This window comes from Erpetoichthys calabaricus, chromosome 1, assembly GCF_900747795.2.
Source record: "Erpetoichthys calabaricus chromosome 1, fErpCal1.3, whole genome shotgun sequence".
Taxonomy (NCBI): domain Eukaryota; kingdom Metazoa; phylum Chordata; class Cladistia; order Polypteriformes; family Polypteridae; genus Erpetoichthys; species Erpetoichthys calabaricus.
This window is the reverse complement of record NC_041394.2, coordinates 67,848,234-67,871,048: the sequence shown is the minus strand read 5'-3', so window position 1 is coordinate 67,871,048 and position 22,815 is coordinate 67,848,234. Positions and strand designations below refer to the sequence as shown.

The following is a 22,815-nucleotide window of genomic DNA, read 5'->3' as shown; positions in this document are numbered from 1 at the left end:
GTGTAAAACCAGACTGTTCCGGTCGCTGGTAGGTGAGCAGGTGATCACAGATTCTATTGAGGACGACCCTAGCAAGGACCTTACCCGGCACTGAGAGCAGTGATTATCAATGTGTAGTGGCTGCAATCCAGGAGATCACCCTTCCCTTTCCAGATAGTGACGACAAGTATCGTTTTCCAGTCAGTTGGGATGATGCCAGTCTCCCGAAGCAAAGATTGCTTGCAATGCCAGAAGGACAGCCTTACCACCAGCCTGGAGAAGTTCACCCCGGATACCACAGATCCCTGCAGCCTTTCCTCCCCTCAGCTGGTTCACCACCTGTGCAATCTCAGTGTGATTGGGTGGTTCACAGCTAATTGGAGGATGAGCCCCAAGGACTGTGGACCCAGAGATATTCAGCATCCTAGCTGGAGGATCAACTTTGAACAACTGCTCAAAGTAGCCAGCCCAGCGGGTCACAACTGCAGTGTCATCTGTAAGGACAATTCCATCAGCCACACTGACTGCGACTGTCCAAGGAACAGATTTGGATGTGCGTAATGCTTTGATTCCTCTCTATGCAGGACGTGGGTTGCTAGACCACAGATGGTGTGTCACTTGCTAACATATTCCTCTAACAAATGCCTCTTTATCTGCCCTCAGAGCCCTCGCAGCCATCCTTCTCAGTTCCCAGTACATGTGCTGTGTGCTACAACTCCTCTCGATAATATCCAGGGTGCCTTGCACCCAAATCTGCAAGTTCCACACACAAACTGTGTGCAAACTCGTTAGAACCTACTTATTCTTTTTGACATTTAAAAGAAATGCAAGTACAAGCAATAGGCTTTACATAGCCTTAAACTGGATAGTGAAAGACATTAGGAAGCTGCCTTTAAAATATTAGGAGTCCTACCTATAGCTAGAGGGCAGTGTGGTTTGTGTCCTCTTAAATATTGGGAAGAACAACCTGCCATGTGTTTCTGTGTGTATCCAGCCATAGTCCCTACCTAAGGATCCAGCCATATAGTTATATGATTGAATTAAACAATAGCTCAACTGGTGCGAGGAAGAAGCAGGGAGGATTTTAAGAAGTGTTTGAGGAGATATTTGGAGAAGAGTGAACAGTGAGTGCACTGGAAGTACTGATAATTCTAATCAGGATGTGTGGTAATTAGGGACACTTCTCAAATTTGTATTACCTATTTTTTCTTATTTTTGTTATGTATTTGGTACAGTTAATATTTGTATAATGTTGATGTCATTCTGGTTCTATTTTATCAATTTCATATTGTTGAGGGTAACCACAGTGTATTCATGACTTGTTGTATGTTTTGCCTAGATATTGTTTTTTATGAAGAGACACCAGAAGACTAAATAAAACATTTAATTGTCGAAATAACCACTGCAAAGTTTCTTTCTCCAGAATTTCCTACAAAGTCAACAATTTAACCGGGATCGGTCTTCTCTCCAATTTCAGATGATCTAGAAATGACTAGGACTGACTTTTATGCAGTCATATAATTTAAGTCATGCGAGTTGTGTCATGAGAGGATATCCAGAATGACTAGCCCAAAGGATGGTGGCGCCACACTAAGCTTAGAATAGACATGAAAAAAATGTCCTAAAAAGCATATTTTTGAAAAGCTTCTCAAAAGGTTTAACAGGACCCCTCATTATAGGTCACAAAATGGGCAGAAAGATTAAACATGATGCCTTTCAGTATTCATTATTGGTTTCCTTTTAGAATAAAAATAGCCAGTAACACCAGAACTGATTGATAATCATGTCTACCAGTTTATCAAAAAAGCTTGACAGTAATAAATGTGTCAGAAGCAGAGCTGTAGTCAAGAAGATTCTACATGTTGTGGTGTTTATTCAAGAATTCAATGAAATTCCAAGTACAGTGCATCCTCCAGTAGACAAACTATATGAATCTAAGTGCACATTAAATAAGACGTTGAGACAATCAAATACTTTCATTATGGCAGTGTTACAATTTTTACACTACTAGTTTAGTTAGTGAGAGGTTTATGTTTGTCATTTTTTATCCAGTTCATTTCAATTTGAAAATAACATTTTTTGCATTATATGACATTCATAGCAGCATTTTATACTTCATTTCTGCATCTTTGATATCAGTCTGTGTATTTCCAAGTGGCTCCGACTCATTTCTACTGTGTGTTGAACCTTATGCTTACTAGATTTGTATTCAGTGTTCTTCTTTAAAAGGTAAGCTTCTTATCACACTATCATTTTATTTCTTTGTTTAATCAGAGCTTGTTATTATACACAGGTATTGATATGTGAGTGATTCACTTCCAGGGCACTGTGCGAGCAGCAACTCTAGCACTCTAGGAGGAGATAATGCCCGCTGCTTATTTTCTCCCCCGATCCTTCCAACATATAGGCATCCCGGCCAGGTAAGGGCCCTGGCTGTCAGCCACACAGGATAATTTATGTATTAGTAATTGATTGGCTTATATTGCTGTGTTGCCTGTGTGGGTACAGTAGGACTGGTGCGATACTTTTTGAGCCTTATCGATAAGGAGCACTGCTTACCAGGCTAGATTTCTGTAACTTTAGGAACCAAAGCACAATTCCCCAGTCAGACAGTGAATGGGAGGCAATTCAGTTCTCCTGATAGTTTCAAGGTGCCTGTTTTTGAGGTTCCCTTTTGACTCTTCTACATTCTTCTACACTGCTATACAGACAATCTGTGGCATATTTTAGTATGTCAAGGTCTTCTCATGAGTTGAAATTCTTTTTTAAAGGGGAGCTGGCAAGAACAGCACCTCAGACTGGCATATAAAAACAGAGGTTTTAGGAACAAATTTTTAAAAAGAAATGAACACACCCCGAGCATGCAATAAACCAAAGAAAGATGGTGTCATGGCACACCATGAGTGGGCTCTGCAGGCAAAGTCATCTCAATTCAGCATCGCTCTTGGTCAGCTTCAGGCACTTGCTTGTCTTCAGAGCTTGAACAAAAGTCAATACCTGACTTATTTGCACCAGAATTGACAGTAATGCTTTTGTTTAAGTATGATTCAAATAACTTTGATTATATACACTTTATTTCCCAAGGTTAAATTGAAAGATTGTAGGTTTCATGTTTTATTAGATGTGGTCCTTATAGTAATGCAAAAGAGACTTAAAATTGTGTTTCTCATATGTATTTCCAAATTCTTTATGTCTATCCATTAGTATTATATCAAAGTAATTTACTCTAAGTCAGGATCTTGGCTACATGGCTTCAAGTATTGGTTAGTCACAACATGGATAGCTGTGCTACAATTTAAAGGCATTATTATCTATCTGTTAGCACGACAAAAGCAAGTAGATTGCATGACAGGAACGGATGTTGGAGCCGATCCAAAGGGTAGCAACTGCATAGCTGGAGGTGTTAAGAGAGACTGAGAACAGTGCAATGCTCATGGAGGCAAGGTCTCATATATCACAAATCCTATCCATTTAATTTTTCCAAAATAATATTAAGTCTGGTTTTGAAGGTCCCTAAAGTCATGCTGTCTACTTCACTAATAGATAACTTATTCCATGTGTCTATGGTTCTCTGTGTGAAGAAAAACTTCCTAATGTTTGTGCAAAATAATTTCCAACTCTGTCCCCATGTTCTTGATGAACTCATTTTAACGTAACAGTCTCGATCCACTGTACTATTTCTGTTAATAATTTTAAACACTTTAATTGTGTCACCTCTTAGTGTCCTTTTGTTTAAACTGAAAAGGCTCAGCTCTTTTAATGTTTCCTCATAACACATTTCCTGTAGCACTGGAATCAACCTTGACATTCTTTTCTGGACTTTTGCTAGCGCTGTATATACCTTTTGTAGTCTGGAGACCAAAACTGCATACAGTAGTCGACATGAGACCTCACCAGTGTATTATAAAGCTTCAGCACAACCTCCTTAGACTTGTACTCCACACATCATGCTATATAACCTAACATTCTGTTAGCCTTCTTAATGGCTTCTGAACACTGTCTGGCACTTGATAGCATCAAGCACACTACAACTCTTAAATCCTGCTCATATGGTACACTTTCAATTTAAGACCTCTCATTGTGTATTCAATCTTAACATTTTTACTCCCTAGGTGTAATACTTTACATTTACTTACTTTAAATTTCACTTGCCACAAATCTTCACAAGCCTATATACTGTCTAACACCCTCTGTAATGATTCAACAGTTTCTAAATTATCTGTCAATCCACCTAGCTTGGTATCATCTGCAAACTTAACCACCTTGTTACTGATAGATAGATAGATAGATAGATAGATAGATAGATAGATAGATAGATAGATAGATAGATAGATAGATAGATAGATAGATAGATAGATAGATAGATAGATAGATAGATAGATAGATAGATAGATAGATAGATAGATACTTTATTAATCCCAAGGGGAAATTCACATTCTCCAGCAGCAGAATATATTCTGCTTATATTCCTAACCAAGTCATTTATATATATTAAAAATAGCAGCGACCCTAGCACTGATTCCTATGGAACACCACTCTTAACATCAGCCAGTTCTGACAGGGTTAGCGTAATGCTTCTCCTCCTTTCAGTTCAATGAAAGTCGATGCTAAAGACTGGGTGGTGGATTAGCAATAAGGAGACGTGCTGGACAAAGTCTGCAAAATGGCAAAGAAGTATCAGCAGGTATTAGCATAATGAATAGTGAATATAAAAGGGCATAAACTAGTAAAGTGAGCTTGACTGAAGGGCAATCACACAAAGGTGGCAAAATGTCATTATATATTGCCCGTTAGCATTGCAGGTGTATCATAGTTTCTTATCTGTGTTAAGCTATGCATAAAAATGTCTTTGTGCTCAGGAACAGCAGCTTCCTCCATGGATGGAGCATGGCTATTAGTTATCTTTAATGAAAGTCTAATCTGAAACTAGAAGGCTTTTGGACCCAGCAATGAATATTATTGGCTTTAATTTTCTCATACATTTCATGAGAGCTTTATTTATTACAGCATATCCTACATTGATATTTCAAATGTCTTCAATATCTCATTATTAAACTGGCACTGCTTCACATCAGGTACCTGTTTTAAACTGCTACTTTCATCAAAGGTTTAAGTAATGGTGTCTCTTAAACAGCAGGCTCTTTTCCCTTGGGAGACTGAGTAACTTTAATGTGGGGAGTGTCATTCTTCACATCTTCTATAACTCTGTGATGGCCAGTGCGATTTTCTATGCTGTGGTGTGCTGGGCTGGTGTCTGTCTATGTACCTCTTAAAGGGAAGATTTTGGTTAGGTGTGGTTTTATTTCACATGTGAATGATTCTCCCTTCTCTGTGGTCCTTTCACTATCCATCGAGAGTTTGACAAAACAGCCTGATAAGGAACTAGTGAGAAAATTGTAAGTGATTTGTTACCTCACTATTCATTTTAAGAAACTTACCCATGGTGTGCATATATTTCTTTCACAGACATCTAAACAACCCCATTTAATCTTACATTGCAGTTAAGTTTTATCATAGTTAATCAGGTTTCCAAAAATACATATCAGCAAATAAGACTAAACACACTGTAAAAAAAATGTACATACAGCAGAGGACATTGATATGACTCGCTCAACCACTTCTACATGCACCAAATTACAGTACATGAGGTTAAGTTTTTCTTCTTTCTTTTGAATTCAGTGATCAACTCTTTTATGTTTTAACCTTGGTATCTTAATGATATTAAATTACTGTTCAATAAAATTAAATGTTTCAGTATGCAGTGTCATATGTTAAAAGCCTGAGTAGTCAGTCATCGTCCAACCCGCTATATCCTAACACAGGGTCACAGGGGTCTGCTGGAGCCAATCCCAGCCAGCACAGGGCACAAGGCAGGAACAAATCCCGGGCAAGGCGCCAGCCCACACACCAAGCACACACACTAAGGACAATTTTAGGATCGCCAATGCACCTAACCTGCATGTCTTTGGACTGTGGGAGGAAACCAGAGCACCCGGAGGAAACCCGCGCAGACACCAGGACAACATGCAAACTTCACTCAGGGAGGACCCGGGAAGTGAATCCAGGTCTCCTTACTGCGAGGCAGCAGCACTACCACTGCGACACTGTGCTGCCCTAGCCTGAGTAGTCTCATCAGTAAATCGGAAAAATAAGTTAGTCAGAAATAAGCTCAAGGTGAGAAGGGAAGAAGAATGTAACATTGAGGTATGGAATTCTTTCAGGTTTTCTGTATAATAATTATTAATTACTTTACTTGCATGACAGTAAGGTAACTTTACTCCAAGTACTGAAAAATATCTTGTATACCACTTAATTTGCAAATAATGTTTAAACATTTCAATTTATTCTATACGTTCTAAATATAACATTCATTTAATTTTTTAAATCACACATAACACAATGCCCTTCCACTTTGTATTGTATTGTGTCCAGTTTTAGACGAATATTACTTAATTACAAGATAAGACTTTAATGATTAAAATAAATTCTAGTCTAGATGCAAAACATATGATAAATAAAATCAACAAATATCTATTTTGAATAAAATCATTTTACATTTAAAAATCTAAATTATTATTGTTACTTTTATATAAATACTTATAATTATTTTGGAATTCATGATCTCCTACCTTCATATCAGTCCAGTGTCAAACAATTTTACATTTAAAAATCTAAATTATTATTGTTACTTTTATGTAAATACTTGTAATTATTTTGGAATACATGATCTCCTACCTTCATATCAGTCCAGTGTCAAACAATTTCCTGTCAAACAATTTCAGTTTTAAATTATTTAGTTTTTATTGATGGTTTAACTGACTTGTCAGGGAGTAAAGGACTCAAACCCCAGCAGGTAAAGATATAAGATGTACAGTATATTTGCATTGAATTTGCATGCCTGTACAACCTAGGTTGTTAGACTTGTTTTCTTTGCTAAAATTAAATCCTAAGTTGGGAACTGTCGAATTTGTTTTTGATGTCAAAGTTTTTTATCGTAATTTTGACACAAATAGTCTACTAGGAAAACTAGGATTACTGTGTTAAACGTGTTAAAATATATATTTTTATGAAGGGAAAATTACTGACTTAATGATATAATACTGAGTTTGTAAAAAGTTGACTGTCTAGTAGGTGGACCGAAGCAAAGATACGGGTATGTTTTCACTTTCATCAACACTTTTCTCTTTCTGACAGGAGCACTATTGTAACATCGACACAATCTTTTAATTTATATAGAGATGTCCAGTGTTTTGCACATTTGTTGCAAATCAGAATAGCATAGTAGCTGCTAATTTGCATTGTGTTAACTTTTAATGTTGACATATTTCTCACATATTTAACAGTGTGTCAGACAGCCGGGGGACTTGCCAGGTCGGGATGCCCTTCTGATGAGAGGACCGGGGGAGAGGACATGTCAACAGCAGTACCTTCCCTGGAACATGAGAGGGCAGCCCCCTTGGATGGCATCGGGGCCACAGGCTTGGAGCTTGGAAGCTCAACCCATAAGTACTGCCAGAAGAGGATCTGGGTTCCCATGCAGCACTTCCACCACACCCGGAACTGCTGCCGAAAGATGATTGGGGAGCACCTGGAGCACTTCCAGGTGCGGTTTTAAAAAGGCCGTCTCACTCCATTCAAGGAGCCGGAGTCTGGAGGTGGAGGACACAGCTTGTGTGGGGGAGTGGAGGTGGGTAATAGTAGTAGCAGAAGAGAAAGAAAAGAGAGAAAGAAGGAAGAAATTGAGCCATAGTTGAGGGCAGTGTGTCCTAAAGGAAAATAAAAGAGCATATTTTGGCACATGCGTCTCTGTGCGTGTGTGTGTCTGGGGCTGAATTTTCCATAACAGTTACGTGATGAATGTGCCCTGTAACCCTGAACTGAATTAAGCAAATTCAACAATTAATGGAAAGATGGACTTGCCATAATCAATGCTAAGAGAGATCTTTCTAAATTTAGACACTAAGCTATAGTTTTTTTAACATCATGTAGCTTCAGCAGGTTAAGCACACATAAGGAATAAAATAAGGTTTATGCAGCCTATCCTTGTTTGTAGTCATGCAGTATATTCCAGTTGTAACAGCAGTGTGTACATTAGAATCCCTTCATATATGAAACAGGTACCAAAGCTTTTAAGAGCTAACCAAACATATTTTGTTTATTCATAAAGAAAACCTATTAGAGACACAGACACAATTCAAAGTAAATTTTTCTGTCCCACCAGCCTTTCCTATATTGCAGTGGGTTCTAATCTAGTCTTTGCTTTGCCCACTTTCACAAGCAGGAAGGTAAAACAATATTTAAAATCTTTTATTTTCTATAGCACCTTTCTACAGTGAATACCATCCCATGGTAATATATCTTTACGAGTCTAAATATATTGTTCAACCTTTCACATGTAATTTTTACAGTTGGAATACAGGTAGGTAAAGTGACTGTCACAGAGTTACAACGTGGGTAGGGGAAAAAACAAAACCAGCAGCTATCTGTTGCAAATGCATGCAACTTCCTTATCCAATACACCCTACTATACCCTTGGCAATTCTGCTTCTGCTTGCTTTTGTAAGTAGGCAACTGTATCTTTCTTATTACTTCTTTAGCTTCCTGGGGGTTTGGGCAATCTCAAGTGGGATCCCAAGTTGTGACTTCTCTGTCTCTACCTTTCTAGTGCACGTAGAATATTTATTTCATTAACCACATCAATATGGCTGCTGACTGGCTTTTCCCCTGTCTTTTGAGGTCTAGGAACCTCTGCTGTCCAAGGACCACTTTTGCAAGCCTGGAATACAACTTGGTAAAAATAAAAATGTATTTAACAGATACAATTATTTGCCAACAAATCTATATTCTAAATACTAAATTTGGAGGCCCTCTTTAAGTAAATGGTGGCCTATCACGTAGTCTGAGACCTTGACTTTAAAAGGCATAAACATAAAATATTATATAGAGTCAGGATAAGAGGCACAATTTGTTCAGTGAGAAACATTCAAACTAGACATTAAGGAGGAAATAATGCCACCCTTCTTATTATACCAATAATGGAATGAGTTTTATAGGTATAAAATAAAAATGTTGCATTGCTGAGGAAAATATTTACTCAAGCTTTTTAATTATTGCTTCCCCAAAGGTTAAGCAACCTTTTCCAGTGAAATTGCTGTGTCACTGCATCACATTAAAATGAGATTGTGAGCTTTTTGCAAGCTTTCTTTATTTCATCTTAACTTGTTCTTAAAACTTTGTTTTTGGTGTTACACAAAGGGTCTATGCAGTAATTTTTACTGAATATTTCACTTTAGAAGATTTTTAGTTGTTCTTAGTATCTGCCTAGAAACAAGGTGAATATGTGAGAAAATGATGCTGTTGATGCTTATAACAAACAGCTCCCTTACTTTGTTCAGCACAGGGAGATGTGATGGCAGTTGATGTGATAGAAAGTTAATTCAAATTGCTCTCACGCCTGAAAGCTGTAGATTATGTAAGAGATTTGTCAGCACTTGATAAACTCCTGTAAAAACTCATAAAACCTAGTGTTGTTTTATTAATTCTTTCTTGCATGGGTCAGGAGAAACTGGAGCCTACCCAAATAGTAACAGGTACAAAGGAAAAATTAATTCTGGATGGCATGCAAGTCTGTTATAAGCAACAATCACTCATACAGAACCAAAAATAATCCATCCTGGACATCTTTGGGAAGAAGCTGGAGCAGTTGGAAAAAACGTGGGAAGACAATGACATGGCCATAATTTCAATCTATCTTAGAGATACAAGGAAGATGCGTGCAATATTTAAGCACTGTGACATTATACTGTTCACTGCTTTCTTTCATTTGTTTTAAACTTTATTAAAATATTCTAAAAGATTAAACACAGATTCCCTTCAAAATATTTTTAAACATAAGACCTTTTCAATGAATGACCTGTGCTTGGTATTTGGATTCATGTAACTTCCTGGACTTCTACACCAGCATGAGATGCCAGTTAATGCAGCACTTTGAAATCAGGGTTGCTGTAGCTAAAGTAGGGATTTCTAGCCTGTGTTACAAAAGGTAACTTGAGTTAAAATATAAAAAAGTTGACAAATGAGAGGAGACCATTCAGTCCATCAAGCCTGTTTGTTTAGATAATAGCCAAGCTGTCCCAATATCTCATTCAAATACTGCTTAAAGAATGTCAAAGGTTTCTGCTTCTATGGTATGTCTAGTTTGTAGCGTGGTGAGCAGAACTACACACAACAGAGCAGAGGCAGTCTTAATAGTCTATTATATAGTCTAAGAATAACATCTCTTAATTTATATTCAACAGCTTTTATGATATAACCTAATGTTTAATTTATCCTTTTAAATCGCTTCTGCACATTGCTTAGTGTCGTGAACAGGAATCAGAATCATAAAGGAAATGGGTTGAGGCCTCCAAAAAGTGAAACTAAAGCAGGCATTGATCGCCACTGGCCTGTGCAAAATAGCCACACCTCATACTAGCCATTCCCCAACTACTAGCTGTGGGCATCACCCTAAGTAGATGCTCCCTTAAATAAGAGGAACTGTGAAAAACTCTGTCACTACACAAATTAAAGTGAAATATCTTTATAAATCAAATATTTGTTGAAAAAGAGAAAATAAAAAACAAAAAAAATATATTCAAAAGAGCAAAGGGGATGTGCTTAAAAGGGAATACAAAGCAAACAAATTACAAAAAAACATAATTTGTAAGCAAAATCCAGAGATTTTGCAGAAGAAATAATCAGAAAGAACAGTAAATATGAATAAAAAGCAATACAATAGACTCCTAACACACTCAGTGTGCCACTACCTGAGATTCTCTTCTCTGGGTCTTAAATGGGGTGCCACACACAGACAGTTAGGATCACAGGTGAACAATAAAGTACACAGTAGATACAGAATAAAACATACACATAACAATATTAACAAAAATTTTAAAACTTGACATATACTTTAAAAATAACTAAAGACAAAGAAAAAGACCCCTCATGTAGGACATCTCCCATCCTTTATTTCTAATTGAGTGATTTTCTCGTATGTACCCTTAGAGATGTTGTTAGGTATCCAACAGACATGTAGGTAAGAGTAACATATTGTCCTTAACACCCTAGCATACAAGGGGTGCAGCTGACCTGAGTACCCTGTGAAGCAGCCTGTCAGAATTTAGAACATACTGCATGTCACATCTAAAATCAACTTCATGCAATAGAGACTTGATTTTTATGAGACCAGATAGACAAGTTTCCACGAGTTAAATGGAGTTTCAAAGGTAACACACCAAATGTTGTTATGTTGCTATACCTCCACTTCAGATTATAAAAAAAAAGAAGAAATTAATTTTTAGAATGTTTATTAAGTGGCTATTTGGGGAAGAAATACATGAAAAAGAAAGTAAAGCAGTAAATATAAAATTATCTGTACTGTTCTGTTAACAACATGATTAATAAAATGGGCATTCTACTGGCATATAGAAAGAGTATATAAAAATTTTCAGATTCAGTTCATCAGATAAAATCTGAAAACACATATAAAGAACTAACAGCACATTGCAACAGATATACATTCACCAAAGGAAAATGTAAGGAAAAGCTGTCAGCAATAGTTCACAAAAGTGCACATGCTTTCAGTGTTAAAATTTCAGAACAAAAAGAAAAAAGGCTGAACAGCAATATGTAGACCAGAGTACAGAGTAGCTGTAAATAAAGAAAGAGAAAAAATTCCTCCCTTCTTTTCCTTTAGAACAGCATGCAAAATATTTTATTATTGAACTGAAAAGAATTGCTTTTATGAATGTACTGACTTTCTTAGCTTCAGTGACATATCAGAGCAGAAGTGCAAATGAGTATAAGCAAAAGGGAGGTACAAATGTGAAGCAAAAAACACAATAAAAAACCTCCTAATGTATATGGGAAAACTCCCGGGTCCTCATACATAATGCCGTGTGTAGAATTCATACTAAAACATGGTGTACAGACAAAAGCGGAAATGTGCGTGAGCACAAAAAAATCCTAATGCATAAATCTGTGTGTACACCAACTTCCACGTTCTTCCGCAAGTTCACAAAGTCGCACAGTGCCCAAAATCAAAAAGAAGTTGTTAGATATCAGCCGTGAAAAGGCGAGTCGTAGTCCACCCTCTGAGTGTCATATGAAAGCTTATTAGGGTACAGAGAAAAAGAAAATAAAAATAGAGACACATTGGGAAAAAAGCTTGAAATGTCAACTTTAATCTCGAAATTTCCACTTTAATCACATAGTTTATTTTGTCATTAAAATAGAACATCATAAATTTAATCTTAAAATCATTTAATTTACTAGTTTCTCAAATACCATCATAACTAAAGTAGCACGTTAAATACTTTGTTTTGTATGTGTTCTTCTATGTGCTCTATGTGTGTGAATCACTATGTGCTTCTTAAACGGGCTTTCTCTTCCTCCGGCAGGACACAGAATCCATTACATTCATGATATTACAGCACTCTGAGTAATTTGAATAGTAAGATGTATACTTGATATCATTTTCATGATGATAGGAATTAAAGCATGTATTAAACTTGTGAACATGGTGGCACAGAGATAGTGACGAACTGGCGCCCTGTCCACAGATTGTTTCTGCCTCACGCAAGTTGCTTGCTGCACTGTGCACGACCTTCGATGAAATAATTTAATTTAATTTAAATCAAAATGTCTGGCCTATTATTGGAGCACCTATACTTTAGGCTATATAGAGATGAACTTGAATCTTATTGGACCAACATCTTCAATCCATTAAATCACTAACAGTAATGCAATCATTTTTCCTCCATAAACTGATATCCCATCACTGACCCTTTTACCCATTTGTAGACGTAACTTGGGAACAATGACTGCTCAAAATTTAATATTGAATATGGTCTAGTTTTTAATGTTGTTTCAGAAGTTGTGCTGTATACCATCCATCCATCCATCCATCCATTTTCCAACCCGCTGAATCCGAACACAGGGTCACGGGGGTCTGCTGGAGCCAATCCCAGCCAACACAGGGCACAAGGCAGGGAACCAATCCCGGGCAGGGTGCCAACCCACCACAGGACACACACAAACACCAAGCACACACTAGGGCCAATTTAGAATCGCCAATCCACCTAACCTGCATGTCTTTGGACTGTGGGAGGAAACCCACGCAGACACGGGGAGAACATGCAAACTCCAAGCAGGGAGGACCCGGGAAGCGAACCCAGGTCCCCAGATCACCCAACTGCGAGGCAGCAGCGCTACCCACTGCGCCACCGTGTCGCCGTATACCATACAACTATAATCTATTATTGTTTAATTAATCTGGTGTACAGTATATTGTTTTTAAAGTTGATCTGTCTTCTTCCCATTTAGTTCCCACTAAACACCCCATTGTATTCATTATTTTCTTACACTTGTCCACAATTTTCTGTACATGTACATTCCAAGTATGTTAATGGTATACTGTAGGTCTATTTTATAAGAAACAGAATTCACATAACAGTGTCAATCAATGCATACATTTATTTTAATTGGTTTGTCAGCTCACACCCAAATGACTTATTTAAAGTAAAAGTCTCTTTTATTATTTTGTGCTTCTTCTTATACTCATTGGGTTGAGCCACCATCCTTGCAATTTCTGTGCATGTAACAACTGTCTATTCTGATTGTTTACAGGATATCTGCTGACTTCTTAGTCATCTGTTAGTCATCTTTCAGTACATTTTGTATTACATCAACTTTCCTTCTGGTGCATTCTTTGTTTACATGACCATCCCAGTAGTTTTCCAAAACCAATGCTTATATATTTCAGTGTATACTGCAAACCATAATACTTAGCTATTATTACCTCTAAATTATTCTCTCACAGAGTCTTGTAATTGAAAGCAACAAACAAGCAACAACAAAGCAACAAAATAGTTCCTTGATACCTATGAATGGTCTACTCAAAATGTATCAATTTATCTTATTTTTACTATTTTAAATTATATTTCATTTATAAATATTATTATACTATTATCTTAGGACTCAATTGTGTGTCGGTTAGTTCTGTTTGGATAAGTGTTTGATCATCTCAAAGACATTGGTTATTAAAAATAAGTTTCTAATCATAAAAACAGCAAATTGTTTTGTTCATTTTTATTTTTGGGGTAATAGAAAGCATCTAAAAAGTTAGATACAATGCTTACAATTGTTACTTTTTTCAGTGTTTTTTGTTAGTAAAAGTGGAACATTTACATTTTGTGCTATTTTTGTTCTTGGACCTTCTCTTCCCAAAAGAAAAAATTTGCAACATTGATCTCAAAGCATGATATGTAAACATACATAAGACTTAGTTGATTATATTTTTTCCAACAGAGTCATTACTTTCAATAGATGGTTTGTAATAGATGGATTGTTCATGTAAGCCTAAATTACAGAGTGGATGCAAAAAAAAAAAAAAAAAAAAAAACAGTAAACAAAATTGCATCAAGGAAGCTACAGGCCGACAATGATCATAGTAGATGGTAGTACCAGGAAGCAGTAAATATAGAACCATAGTGCAGTATTAGTACCCACATAACTAACTGTCAGTTCCATTGTGTGCTTTCTATACACAGTGTGCTCTGTTCTTAATGTCCTACCTGGTGTGTAATGTTTTTGCACAATTTGGAATACAAAGTAAGCAGCCAACTTCAAAGTGTGCTAATTGTCAGTAGTGCCAGTCAAAGCTCAGGTGAAGCCCTTGACAATATTCCCCATTGGCGTATTCCCCCAAAGAAACACCATGCCAAAATAAAAGTACAGACAATAGATATAAAAAGCAATGAATGTAATGCAATGGACCAAAGTAATGGTAAACTAAGCACATGCAAAGTGTTTATAATTATAAATAATATAGTAATTAAAAATAAATATAATTATCTTAAAGAGGTGTTTTAAAGCACTGATCGAGAAACATCCCTGCTTGGCAAAACCTGTGTCTTTAAATGGTTGCTAAAGATGGACTCTGAAACTTAAGGCCAACATAGGAAACCTCCGTACCAGCTAAAGGGACTCGAAAGCCCTGAGTTTTCTGTCAATTCCTTTAAGTCCAAAACTACAGGAGTTGCTTATTTACCCAAACATTTTGCACCAGCCTAAATATGGTGACATCCTTTCAAGCTTGAGAAACAACAGAACAAATTAAAATGGAGTGTTAGGTGCGTTTGAAAGCAAGTGAAAAAAGGAACAATGACAGGATTGTTAGAGAAAAAATACATAGACAAAAGCTATGGAAAAATAATCCAGGATGGATGGAATTCAAGAGTGATGGCTATTACTTTTTCAAAATGAGGCTATTAGATTTTGTTCACATTTTTGTTTTTTTGTTGTACTTGAATTTTTCCATGATACTATGTAGAGAAAAGCCAAGCAAAATGACATGTTTTATTGGCTAACTAAAAAGATTGCAATATGCAAGCTTTCAAGGCAACTCAGGCCCCTTCTTCAGGCAAACAGCTTGCCTGAAGAAGGGGCCTGAGTTGCCTCGAAAGCTTGCATATTGTAATCTTTTTAGTTAGCCAATAAAAGGTGTCATTTTGCTTGGCTTTTCTCTACATTCATAATGGCTAACATGGTACAACACCCCAGTACTCCATGATACTATAGAATTGATTGCTTTGTGATTCCCTTCCTTGCTGGTCCACCTCATTAATTCTTTCCCACCTTTTCTTCCTGCTTGTCTGCTTATTGAAACGTGTTATTTATTTAATGTATTTCTGATAAATGCAGAACCCATCCGCATTACAATCGTACCCCTTTAATTAAAATTATGTTATTCATTAGACAGACAGAGCAGTCAAATCCTTCATGTTATTAATATCGAAGGTGGAACAGTCTGTAAGAAAATTTGGGACACTGATCAGGTATGAAATTACTGTAATGCATGTAAAGGGAATTTTATTTATTTATTTAAATTTTAAAGTCTTTTAGTGAATGTTTTAATGGCTACTTTTACTCTCTCCACCAGTGAGATTCTGCTCACCTGGATCATAAAGATGCCATTCAAGCATCTGCCACACCGTTAAATCTAAAAGCTGCCTAAGATGACTTCTCCTTTAACACAGATGTTAAATTTATATTTATATTAGGTATTATTTAAGCTTTTTTTTTAGTTTAAACCAAAAGTGTATTAGGGCTTTACTTCCAGACTTTAGTATTATTCACAGTTTTATATTATTTATTTCACTTGCTGTTGTTCTATTCTTAATAAAAAATGGTTTACTTTTAGATTTCTTTATTTGGTCTACACACCTTGAGTGACTAAAGTAATAAAATAAATACAGATTGCTTGGGGCCTCATGTATTATGCCTTGCGTACAATATGCACTAAAACATGGCATACAAACAAAACTAGAAATGTGCATACACACAAAAAAATTCAGATACATAAAACTGTGCGTAAGCAAAGTTCCATGAGATTTCCCTTTATTAAAACCAATGAGTGTGAATTTTCACATGCACATGTGAAATGGAAGTCCTGCTGAGTGAAATGGAGGCAAGAAAAACATTCTATTTTGTGGCTTAGGCAGTTTTATAAACAACAAAAGGAAGTGACAGCGTGGCGAAGGCACTCAGAAGTTCACGTTCAGAAAGTCACACAGTGCCCAAAATAAAAAAAAAGTGGTCAGACATCAAAGTAGTTGTGAAAAGGTGAGTGTTTGAGTGTCATACAGAAGCATATTAGGGTCTATGGTCGATGAAAGTCGGAAAACGACAGGAGACAGACACCAATTTAAAGTAAATAGCAATTTCTTTATTCTTGGTGGCAGAGAGGATGCAGGTCCTGCCAGCTCAAGTTGCTACAGGCAGCAAGCCTGCTAGCAGGAAATCTCTCCTTTCTATATACCCAAGCTTGTTCAAGAGAATAATAAAAAGAGGAGGCACAGCAGTTCATTTTGAGGTCATACATAGATTGTTATAGCTTGCGGTCACACCCTGGATTGGAACATGCAGGAGCGCGCAGTGTTTCTAACAGTTAAAAGAGTTATTAGCACATCCACAGTCTTAAGCAATAGCCCTTGTCAGCATCACAGACACAAAAGACCAACTGCAGCAATCTTCCAACTAACTGTCAAAGGGTGTGTGCAACCTAAGCAGATTTAGGCAATACTCACTTCCTCATTCTTTCTGCACGCACATAGCTTATACAATATCAAAGGTTACATAAAATTTAGTTCAGTACATTACATTAGTTACAAAGAAATTACATTCTTATAGCTTTAGTATCTACAGTAGATTACATTTGTTTGGATAGCTTAGCACATCCTTATTTAATAGATAAGTGTCACGCTTCTTATAGTTCTATTAGCACCATACTTTTATTATTTGGAAAGGCTGAAGCACCTTAATTTTAAATATTCTTTCTCAGGTCACAAAGAAGAAAAAAAATAGGGACATAGTGAAGAAAAAAAGGTCTATGTCAAGATTAAAGTTGAAATGTTGACATTAATCTTGAAATTTACACTTTAACCTCATAGTTTATTTTGTCATTAAAGTATAAGTCCGTAAAATTCATCCTAAAATCTGATTCTAAATTTACTAGAGTTTCCCAAATCACATAGAATATATTACATTAATGATATTACAGCTCTCTGAAAATTTTAGAATGCTAACATATCATTGACATGATTTTCATGATGAAATGCAATAGAGCATTGAACATGTGGGGACACCGTGGCTGGCACCCCATCCAGGTTTTTTCCTGCCTCCCGCAAGATGCCTGCTGAGATGCATGTGATCCTGGATGGAATAATATATTGCAGCAGTACTATATCTGTCAAACGTACCAACCCCCGATTTCTGTCCTTCTGTTTCTTTCTCCACATAACCAATCACCACACAATAAGCATCTATAATAAATGTAAAACCAGCTGTAGGCTTAGAATGCCAATTCTTCTTACAATGCTAAAGCAGCTATGGTAGTTGGAATACTTTGGCCATTCCTTGCACCATTATATTGTTACAGAATTATTACAATCAAGTGCCTTAAATTTGTAAATGATATGTAATTAATTTTGGTGTATTTCATAAAACCTACATCATGGATGCAAATCTAAAAAAAGAAAGGGGAATGACACAGAGACAGTTGCACTGCTTCAACACTGGGTGCCACCTGTTTGCAAAACCAAGCAGAAATGTGCGTAGGCTGACTTGCTTTGGATGTGCTGTAAAAGATACAAGCCATTTTATGTTGTTTTAATAGACTTGTACCACTTTTACGCAGCAAATGATATTTGTGAACTCAAGCAACATGAATGCTATTAACCCTTTAACCGCCAACTCCCTAAATATTCCCCATGCCAGGCGAAATCTGAACAATTTTCGTTTTTTTACTTTTTTACATTTTTTTTTACATTTTTTACATTTATTCAAGCAGTATTGACCACTAAATGTTGTGCAAGTTGCCAGTGTATACACGAAATCTATAAATGTAACCTGAATTCTCAGCTAAGCAAAACATCTTGATACCAAACCGTGCCCTTTTCAATGGTAGATACTGTCGAAACTGTAAGCGGCCCTTCCACGACAATAAACTTTCATCAACTGCAACTGACGGTCCTGGCATGTAGGGCAACTGAAATGCTTCAAATAAATGATCAATCAAAGGACGTAGCTTGAACAAGTGGTCGCGGTTTGGATCTTTCTTATCTGGCTCGTTTCTGTTGTCATTCAAATGAAAGAATTTCAGCAGCAAAGAGAATCGGTTACGTGTCATGACAGCTGCAAAAATATGTGTTGCATACATAGGATCTGTAGACCAGTACATCTCAATATCTGGTTTTCTGATTATTCCCATCAACATCAAAATCCCAATGAATTTTTTCATTTCGTTTTCATCAGTGTCAAACCAAGCACGAACACGGGAATGTGGAGGTAAATTGGGATTTTTCTCAATAAACTGTGCTGCATACAGATTTGTCTGATGAACAAAATGTCTGATCAAATCAGGTGACACAAACAGCTCATAAAACTGCTCAGCAGTGTAATTGTTTACATCAACAATAAAGCCACACGTTCCCTCAAACGAATGCAGAAAAGGTAGTTCACCACGGGCAGCAGCCCAGCTGAGATGCTGGGGATACACCCACTCAGCGCCGTCATCCGATGCGTCTTCATTCACAGTATCATGCAGCGCACGTTGCTGCTCATCACTGTCGCTAAAATCTTCTTCAGAACTGCTACAATCATGATCAGAACTGTCCAAAATCGCCTGCAAAGCCTCACTTGAAGTCAGTTTACGTTTCGCCATATTCACAGCTGTTACATGCGAATCACGTCACATGACCGGCCAAAACAACCACAGACTTGTCGAAATACAACGTAGTAATAATACCCACGCCAAACCGTCAGTTATACTACTTGCCAGGCATTCATATAACCACAGGCAAATGTGCCGGATAATTCCGGCAGTATGGCGTTAGCAATAAAACAACGGTGCCGGATATATCCGGCAGAGGGCGGTTAAGGGGTTAAACAAAACTACATAATGATGGGAAGGGTGCATGCAAAGGTGTGATGTGCATTGTCTTTGCACAATTGTAAGACAGTGACTATTTAAATGCACCAGTTTGCAGTGGCAATGCCCCAGTAGCACTCAGTAACATACAGAAATAATTTGGTGGACAAGGGCTCAACAGTAAAGAAAGAAGTTTATTGGAAAGAGGTTTATTACATTATAAAGCTTCACAGATGCAAATCGGTGCCTGCTTGTACAGTACATCCATTTTTTTTAAAGATCGTTTGTATGTAATTTCAGAGCACAAAATGTGGAAAGCATCTGCTATAGGGTGACCTGGGAGACTGTATTATCAAGCCCATGCTATTTTTGATTCACAAGAACTATGCCTGAGAGAAGAAAAAATGAGAGCAAACAGAACACCACAGGTTTCCACTGCAAGAAGCCAGACCAATGTTGCATTGTTCAAGCATGCTAAAGGGGGCTCACACATAAACAATGAATACACAGCTTTGCACAACAAGAAAGCAAAAATGAGATTCGTGGTTGCTACTTTGCATACCTACAGTATGTCAGGATAATCTTAAGCCTTATTCAGCAGATGGCATGCTTGTCTGTGCCTGCACCACCCCAGCGATCCCTTCATCATGAACTCTCAGCGGCAATATTTATTATATATAAGGCTTTTAAATGTAAAATATAGTTTAATATCCATAGCTGTATAACAACTTCACATCAATAACAATATTAGAGCCCCTGCTAAAATTACTACATATAAGTTATGGACATAAATTATGTTGACAGGAACTGGAGAGGGTAATGTGGGTATTTCCTCACTGGCAGTGATGATAATTTCACTCGCTGATGGAACAACCACTGTATTGAGCACTGAACCATTGTGGCTTCCTGCTGTTTTTGACAAAATGGAACTTCCCAGTCCCATAGTGACAAGTTACCCTCTGCAATGTCCACAACAGTGTGGTGCCTGTGCAGGAAATCTCAACTCACAATAAGTGTCTGGCGGGTACTTCATATTACATGAAAGTCATGCTGCATAAGTTCTTTACCAATATGAATAACTAAAAATGTACAAACCTAGTCAATACATAGTGTAAGCTAGCACAAAAGATTGTTTTAAAGGTTGTTGTTTGAATGATGTGTGAGATGCATAATTAGAGAAACTGATGAGCCAGTGCCCACTACAGCCAACACCTTCCACCACAAGTAGTACATTTGCTGTGAGGCTGGTGGTATAGCTTCATGTATATTATTAATGTTACAGCTATATTGCTTGTGTGCAGCATGTGGGGCTGCCATTGATACTATTAACAGGCACCCATGATTGTACAAATATTAAGGAGCAAAAAAAAAAGGTGAACACAAAAGTCTGTGATGTGGATGTTTTCTTGTAATTAAATCCTTTTTCAGTAGTCACTCCCCTGGTGGATTTTTTTTATCTGTTGATAGAAATGGTTGAATTTTGCTAGAATATTATCTAATTGGCATGCAAGTTAAATTGTTGGAAGAATAAAATAATTTAAAACTACAAATGAAATTATTTAAACAATTTTTTGTTAGCAACAATAAGCTCATTTCATGCTATTTTATTTAGGAAAAAAAATAAGGCTATTCCTTCATTATTCTGCACCATTGATACTAGTTTTTTTGTAGATTTATTTACACTATGTACAAATTTTACATTTTTCAATTAGTACTCCAGTTGTGCGCGGTATGAACGAAAGCATGGAGCAGTGCAGAGTGGAACATTGTAGTCTCTGCAGCAGTATAACGTTCCCTTCTTCTGCTTGTGTGCCAAAAACACTACACATCTCTTATGAGCATGCTTTTTAGTGGCAGTTGGTGAATTTAGTTTCGGGAAATGTCTTCCTGATAACCATAGAGGGGGGGTTCAAGTTTTGAGCAGCTTCCAGACGCCTTGGAAGTTGTTCCTCCGTATTTATTGAACAATTGGGAAATTATATCTAAATGGAACTATAGATGATTCTTTTTTCCTCCATGCTTCCTATAGATTACATAAGAGTTGAAAACACATAAGTCGAGAAGGTGTTGGAAAATCTTTTGATAGTACTTTTTCATTCTCTTGCTTGCCATACTGTACGTCACCATGTACTGAGCAATAGCAATCCAAAGGAAATTGTTATCTTTAAAGATGGCAGCACATTGGTTGGAGGGCGAGAGCTGTGTGAGAGGACCATTGGCCCAGTTCCAGTAACTCCAGGGTGTCATCTAACGAAAATCAGAATTTGAGAAGGTGGCTTTGTCTCAGCCCCAGCCAAATACTGGATGGATTTGGTGGTATTCACTATTATGTCCTGCTCCATCTCTTATGAAATGCTGATGAGATTGGAGTTCTCATGACTACAGTAGTCCATAGCCTCTTTCCATGCTAAGTCTTTGCTGACCAAGGTCACATTCAACCCAACTACTAGAAAAAACGTAAGACAGTGCATAAAGTACCAAAAATAAAAAAAATAAAAAATAAAATGCAGACTGGCGTGAGAACTTTATTATGTGTTTCAATTTGCAAGAAATGTTTCAAATATTGTAATCATTAACTAATGAATCTTTTTTGTACTTTTATCACATTCAAGGTAATTTAATACAACATATGCTGATCCTTGCAAAGGTATTCAGACTATTTAAAAGTTTTTAAATACTGCAAAATTAAAAATAACATTAACATATCTTAATCCAATCCATTTTTTATTGCAATTTACACATTCCTTAGAGAAAAAAATGTCAAAGACATAATTAGGTAGTGGCTGGCATTTTGCTGTGAGGTCTCTCTGGCATCTGGGTGTGAAAATGTACAGGTGGCATTGTGGTTAGTGGTTAGCACTACTGCCTCATGGCTGCAGAATCCTGGTTCAGATATGCACCTAGTCATTGTCTTTGCAGAGTCTACAAGTTCTTGTTATGTCTGTTTGGGCTTTCCTACTCCATTCCCAAAGACATGATTGGTTGATTGGTGATTTCATATTTCCTCATTGTGAGTTTAAATATGGATGTGTACGTGAGAGGCCCAGGATGGTAACTCAGATCTGTTTACTGCTTTGTGTCTGATTATGATAGAGACAAAGGGTTCAACTGACAAATAATCACATATTTTCTAATATCTCAACTGAAAATGGGTGGACTGGTTTTTTTTTTCGCTCTTAAACGTCAGCTGTGTATTCAGGAGTTGTTTGTCTTTTTGCTCCCATTTTCATATAACGTTTTAGTGATTGCGATGAAACATCGTTAAATGAACTAGACAGAGACATGACTAAAAGGAGATAACCAAAACATCTATAGTTAGACTTCATATTCTTTCAATGCAGAGTTCCTTTTGAAAGATAACACTTTGT

The 22,815-nt window shown here is 36.9% G+C and overlaps 1 protein-coding gene across 1 annotated transcript in view; it reads right to left on the bottom strand.

Annotated features, from left to right (window-relative positions):
- LOC114651437 (macrophage mannose receptor 1-like) overlaps window positions 1-6,792 on the bottom strand; it is a 51,219-nt gene extending 44,427 nt beyond the window's left edge. The window contains exon 1 of the mRNA XM_028801318.2: window positions 6,715-6,792. Within this exon, the coding sequence (XP_028657151.1) occupies window positions 6,715-6,720 (6 nt within the window). The 5' untranslated portion in view covers window positions 6,721-6,792. The remainder of the gene's footprint in view (window positions 1-6,714) is intronic.
- Window positions 6,793-22,815: the final 16,023 nt, after the last annotated feature.